Source organism: Mustelus asterias, chromosome 3 (assembly GCF_964213995.1).
Source record: "Mustelus asterias chromosome 3, sMusAst1.hap1.1, whole genome shotgun sequence".
In the NCBI taxonomy this organism is placed as follows: Eukaryota; Metazoa; Chordata; class Chondrichthyes; order Carcharhiniformes; family Triakidae; genus Mustelus; species Mustelus asterias.
Genome location: NC_135803.1, coordinates 48,481,863 through 48,487,862, shown reverse-complemented (window position 1 = coordinate 48,487,862; position 6,000 = coordinate 48,481,863). Strand labels below are relative to the sequence as shown.

Below are 6,000 nucleotides of genomic sequence, written 5' to 3'. Positions count from 1 at the left end.
ATTTATTTAGCAAGCCTGGGATGCGGTCGTCCTGGGCTCGCTAATGATTCCGCCAGTGGGTCAACACCAGCGAGGTTCACGTATGGTCCCAGCAACTGTGGGACCAAAGGCCATTGAGGTCCCCCAAGGGGGGGGTGCCCCTTGGACAGTGCCAGCCTGCCACCCTGGCAGTGCCAAGGGAACAGGGCTAGAGGGGACAGGGCCAGATGGGGTGGTACAAAGGTAGGAGGGAGGGAATGGAGGGAACTCTGCATGGGTGGGGCGAGCACTAATGGTGGGGCTGGTGCTCAGAGGCAGTTGCTGGGGGGAGGGGGAGGGTTGCCAATTGGTTGGGGGGTGGGGGGGGGGGGGAGGGGTGGGCAGGGGTGGCCGTTTGGGGGGTCGGGCAGTGAGGTGCATGTCAACCGATCTCCCATGTGCACTGGCCCTTTCAGCAGTCTGATGTCAGCCTCTCTGGTGGGATTAGGCCCAGACTCTCTCTTTCTCTCTCTCTTCTTTCTTCTCTTTCTCTCTCTCTCTTCTTTCTTTCTCTCTTCTTTCTTTCTCTCTCTTTCTTTCTTTCTCTTCTCTTCTTTCTCTCTCTTTCTTTCTTTCTCTCTCTTCTTTCTCTCTCTCTCTTCTTTCTTTCTCTCTCTTTCTCTCTCTCTCTCTTTCTTTCTCTCTCTTTCTTTCTTTCTTCTCTTTCTTTCTCTCTCTTTCTTTCTCTCTCTTTCTTTCTCTCTCTTTCTTTCTCTCTCTTTCTTTCTCTCTCTTTCTTTCTTCTCTCTTTCTTCTTTCTCTCTCTCTCTTTCTCTCTCTTTCTTTCTTTCTCTCTCTTCTTCTTCTCTTTCTTTCTCTCTCTTTCTTTCTCTCTCTTTCTTTCTCTCTCTCTCTTTCTTTCTCTCTCTTTCTTTCTCTCTCTTTTCTTTCTCTCTCTTTCTTTCTCTCTCTTTCTTTCTCTCTCTTTCTTTCTCTCTCTTTCTTTCTCTCTCTTTCTTTCTCTCTCTTTCTTTCTCTCTCTTTCTTTCTCTCTCTTTCTTTCTCTCTCTTTCTTTCTCTCTCTCTTCTTTCTCTCTCTTTCTTTCTCTCTCTTTCTTTCTCTCTCTTTCTTTCTCTCTCTTTCTTTCTCTCTCTTTCTTTCTCTCTCTTTCTTCTCTCTCTTCTCCCCCCCCCCCCCCCCCCCCCCCCTGTAAATCCTGGCCTCTATATTGGACAGAGTGCCGTAAACTCATTAAACTAAGCTCGCCCCAAAAAACGGGCGGGAGAATATCCTGTTTTCCCCACTCGTTGGGCACTTAGTATTTATTTCGGAGTATCACGCCCATGGTGTTTTTAGCGCTGCAACAGAATGCAGTCACTCCATGATTTGAGCATTAGGGTCTGTGTATTTATTTGATTGTTGGTTATTGAGTTACTTGACATGATCAAGAATTGGTTGTTCTTTTAAACGCGTTCTCTTTTTTCCCTTTTAGTTCTGAAACATGCCGGGCAACCTTTCGAACATTCACCTGTCCGATTCTGCACTCAGAATGGTGAATACATCACCATTGACACCAGCTGGTCAAGCTTCGTTAATCCATGGAGTAGAAAAGTATCCTTCATAATTGGAAGGCACAAAGTCAGAACGTAAGTTTTTTTTTAAAAAACGAAAATGTGTATTTGATTGAACTTAAATTTGAACTTTTTTAAAAATTAGAATGGAATCTAAGGATAAAAAATTGGATTCGACCAATAATCAGCTGCAGGCATCTAAATGCATGAAAAACCCATGCCCAATCGTAGCAGTGTGGGCACCATGCAAACTGTGTGTTGCCTGCTAATTTAACTAATAGTGCAATATAGCCAATACCAAATTTACTATGCAGTTGCTGTATGCCTCAGGAGGGGTTGAAGTTCCTGGAAGGCTTGCACCTCTTGAAACTAGCCAAAGTGCTTTAGACTGTGGGCCCGATTTTACCATTTTGATTCTAAGTGCTGAATCTGGGAGTGTTTCAGATTCGACTTTTGGACCCGTTCTCAGGTACCCCCATAAGCATTCTGCCCAAAAAAAGCAGCGATTCTGAATCACGCTGCAGAAATCTGTGGGCGGGGCGTGTCATGCACGAAACACTGCAGCTCCGATCGGAGCTTCAACTGCGCATCGCAGTAAAAAAAAATAGAAAAACGCTCCCCTGCCACATCTCTCCCAGGCCCGATTAATGCCTCCACCCTGGCCCCCACAGACATTGTCCTACCCCTACAACATAATTGTCCCCCTTTATCCCCCACCTACCCAGACTGATCACGGCCCCCTGCCCCCCTTCTTCCCTCCACCCCCCACCACACCAGAGAGCCCCCTTCCCCCACACCAGACATCGGGGGATTTCCTTCCTTTTGGAAGAAGTTAGGGGCAAGAATCAGAGTGAATGTTGCTTCTGATCCCTGAGGCCCTGAATAGTATTGTCTTCGTGTCCGTGGAACCAAATTAGAAGTGAACTATTTTTTGTGAATACTTAACCATCAAATTATCACAAGGTAACCCTTAAAATGTTAATTATTCCAAATAATGAGCATTAGAAATCTACAGAAAAGTATATTTTAAAATTATGTAATGAAGATACTCACTGCACAAAATCTCTACTTAACCTTCCAATATATGTAGGGGTCCTTTGAATGAGGATGTATTTGCCAGTCCAGGATCGACTGAAATGAAGACACTCAATCCTGAAATACAGACCATCACTGAGCAGATTTGTCAGCTCTTGCTACAGGTAAAGTTAATTTGCGTTGTTCGAGATGTATTCTAACATTAGCATAATTTATCTTTGGTTAGTGCATTTCCTGTTGAAACTTTTATCATTTCTATTTCTTTCTATTTTAGCCAGTTTACAACAATGGTTCCAGTGGCTATGGAAGTTTGGGAAGTAATGGATCTTATGCACAGTTCATGAGTGTAGCCTCTTCCAGTGATAGCAATGGTAACATCAATGAGGAGAGCCACTGGGATAAGCCAGTAAGTTTGATCTCTCTTGTGACTTATTATGTGCAAACAAAATAAGGTGCATTATCAACTTGTTGCCCAGGCATAGAACTAGTGTTGCAGAAGAGCAGCTAGCCATAATTGAAGCTATTGATTTACATATCCATTGGTTTTCATGGAAATTGAAGTTGGGCAGTTTCTATGATGAGCACCCAATTCACCTGGGTTGCACTGAAAGTGACTAAGTGGGCTCTAAATTAGCTTTTAAGTAAGTCCCCATTTTAATTTTCCTCATTCAGCGTCGTTCTGTTTTAACATTGTGGATTTAATGAGGCTAGTATACACGCCTAGCATCAGGACTTCTGTTTGTGTGTTACTTAATGCCGGGGCCTAGCAGCATCGCATGACCTGATCAGTAAAGAGAAGTGTTTGATTGCACTATAGAAGCAGCAGTGACAGAAGCTTCCTTTCAGTGAGATACTAAACTGAGTCCCTGCTTTCTCTTTGTTTAAGATTCCCTTGCACTGTGATATCGGCCAGTATTTATCTCAGTTAATGTTGCTAAGACAGGTTTTATATTGTTGCTGTTGCAGGCAAAATTGGCTGGTGCATTTCCCTACTTTTCAGCAGCGACTAGACTAATCAATGAAGTATATTTTTGAGAAGGGCTTCCTGAGATCATGAAAGGTGTTATATAAATGAAAGTCCTTTATAAGGCTACCATGACTCTCAGGCATTCTATAATATTTTGAGTTTCACTCAAGCCAGCTATTTCCATTACTACTTATGCTACGTATATTTAATTAGTTTTCTCATTAACTACTTTTTAGTTCTATTTGCTTAAAGTGCCGAGGTTTCAGGTGGTGGTACTGTGGTATTGTCGCTGGACTAGTAACCCAGAGACCCAGGGAAGATGGTGGAATTTGAATTCAGTAAAAATCTGGAATTGATGTTTATTGATGACTATGAAACCATTGTCATGAAACCCATCAGAATCACTAATGTATCCTTCAGGGAAGGAACTCTACCATTCTTACCTGGTCTTGTCTACATGTGATTCCAGACCCAGAGCCACGTGGTTGACTCTTTAAAAAGTACTTTTTGAAATGGCCGAGTGAACCACTCAGTTGTATCCAATGTTAACCAGTAGAGATAATTGAATTCAAACAATGAGTTTGTATATTTTAATGATATAATGACTGCGCCATCAAAGCTTTCATTATTTTTTCAATCATTTTCTGAAGTTTGTGAAGTAGTTTTGCCTCATTCTGTATTTTTTGTTGCATCTCAAAACCAGATGCACAAAACATTGACTAATTTTAGAGGAATTGCTTTGTTTCTTTCAGATGACGTTTCAGAAAATTTGTAAGGATGCGCACTTGGTGAAAAATCAAGGACAAACCATGTTTATTGAGAGCAGAGGAAAAAATGAATCAAAGCGCAGACACAAAACTGGTAATGGGCTTAATTATTTTCCAGTCATTATCTAGACGTGTGATCAATTGGCTTGAAAGAATTTTCACTGAAATGCATATTGACTTTGTACATGTGTTGAGTCTAAACAAAGCTGTTAGAGTTGCAGCTTTTCATATCTGGTGGTTACGTTAGCAGTTGACGTGCAACAGCTTTATTCTGTTTACCTGGGTGGGTTACCCGTAGTTTGGAGGTCAGAAAAAGTAACAACTTGAAAACACTGCAGTGTATTTTTAAATGTTACAGGAATATAATTTTACCTGAGTGCAGTGTACTTTACTTGTGGTAAACATTCAGTTCCTGTCATTTTTTGATTTTGTCTAAGTAAAAAAAAAAGCAAGAATGGGAGGAAGGAAGTATATCTGGCAACACGAGGAACTAAAGTTTCATGATACCGATATTTAAAGGACAGTCATTTTAAGGAGGAAGTCACATTATCTTTATCCTTATTTTTAAAAACACAATGATTTCTGATTTCTCCCTACCTCTAAACTTTATTTTCTTCAAAACTAAATCAAACTATAGAACAGAATCTTCAGATCTGTGAAAACATGAGTGCTATTCCAAAAGTAACTGTGCTGTGCGACCTCGAGTGCATTCCTTTGACAGTAGAAAGTGAACTAGGTTGCACATAAACAAATTGTCTTTTTAAAATTGTAGCTAAACATCTTAATCCTCCACTCACTGTGTTGGTTGAATACTCTGTCAGTATTCACTGACTAAGCTCTCACATGAAGAAATGTCAATTTGATAATGTACTGATGGATAGCTGAAGTACTGGGAGCCAAAGGGCAATACAAGTTGGAGCCTATTCTTTGTAATACAGGTTCCCATAATCCAAAACCTCAATTGTTAAACTGTAGAATTATTTGGCTTTTCATTATTTTCTAATGGTGTGTGCTGTACCATGCCCACCCCAACCGTATAGAATCATAAAAATCACAAATATTCATGTGTTATTTATAGGCTACTGTGTGAAAGTGCCAGTGAGCATCTTCAAACAAAATTTAGATATACTTTGTATCTTGGAGAATGATAAAGCGATTTATATTACATTTATGCTAAATCATTTGTTTAAATATTTCTTAAATCTCCTGCAGTTTAGAAACTGTCAATCTTGGCAAAATAGATCATTTTTCCTCTTTAACTGAGGGATATTTTTCTTTAAAAAAAACCAATTGGGCTAAGATCCAATTTTCAGGACAGTGGGTCTAGATCAGTTCACCTACATAAATATGCTAAAAGTTTATTTTTAAATTTCATGTTGGAAATAGCTTGTCTTAATTCTGGAAGTGCATATGTTTTGCAGTAACACAACAGAAAGAGACTAGCAGCCAGATCAAAGACATTAAAGCCAACTCATCCAAGGGTGCTGCACCCGGCAGTGCCATAAAAAACATACCCCTGGATGATTCAAGATGCAAGGAACAGCCAGTATATTGTTACCAGCAAATCAACTGCTTGGACAGTGTAATAAGGTGAGTGAGATCCTGGCTGTGTTCCCGCAGTTATGCAAGTGGTGGCTCCTTTGTAAAAGGGATATTGCAAATCATCTACATACTTTCAAAAGTACCTTTCTTTTAGATTTA

The 6,000-nt window shown here is 40.5% G+C and overlaps 1 protein-coding gene across 1 annotated transcript in view; it reads left to right on the top strand.

Annotated features, from left to right (window-relative positions):
• The window catches only part of per2 (period circadian clock 2), a 46,335-nt gene that overhangs the window by 19,191 nt on the left and 21,144 nt on the right, over positions 1 to 6,000 (top strand). The window contains exons 8-12 of the mRNA XM_078210105.1: positions 1,452 to 1,605; positions 2,621 to 2,729; positions 2,840 to 2,971; positions 4,285 to 4,393; positions 5,721 to 5,889. Of these exons, the coding sequence (XP_078066231.1) occupies positions 1,452 to 1,605; positions 2,621 to 2,729; positions 2,840 to 2,971; positions 4,285 to 4,393; positions 5,721 to 5,889 (673 nt within the window). The remainder of the gene's footprint in view (positions 1 to 1,451; positions 1,606 to 2,620; positions 2,730 to 2,839; positions 2,972 to 4,284; positions 4,394 to 5,720; positions 5,890 to 6,000) is intronic.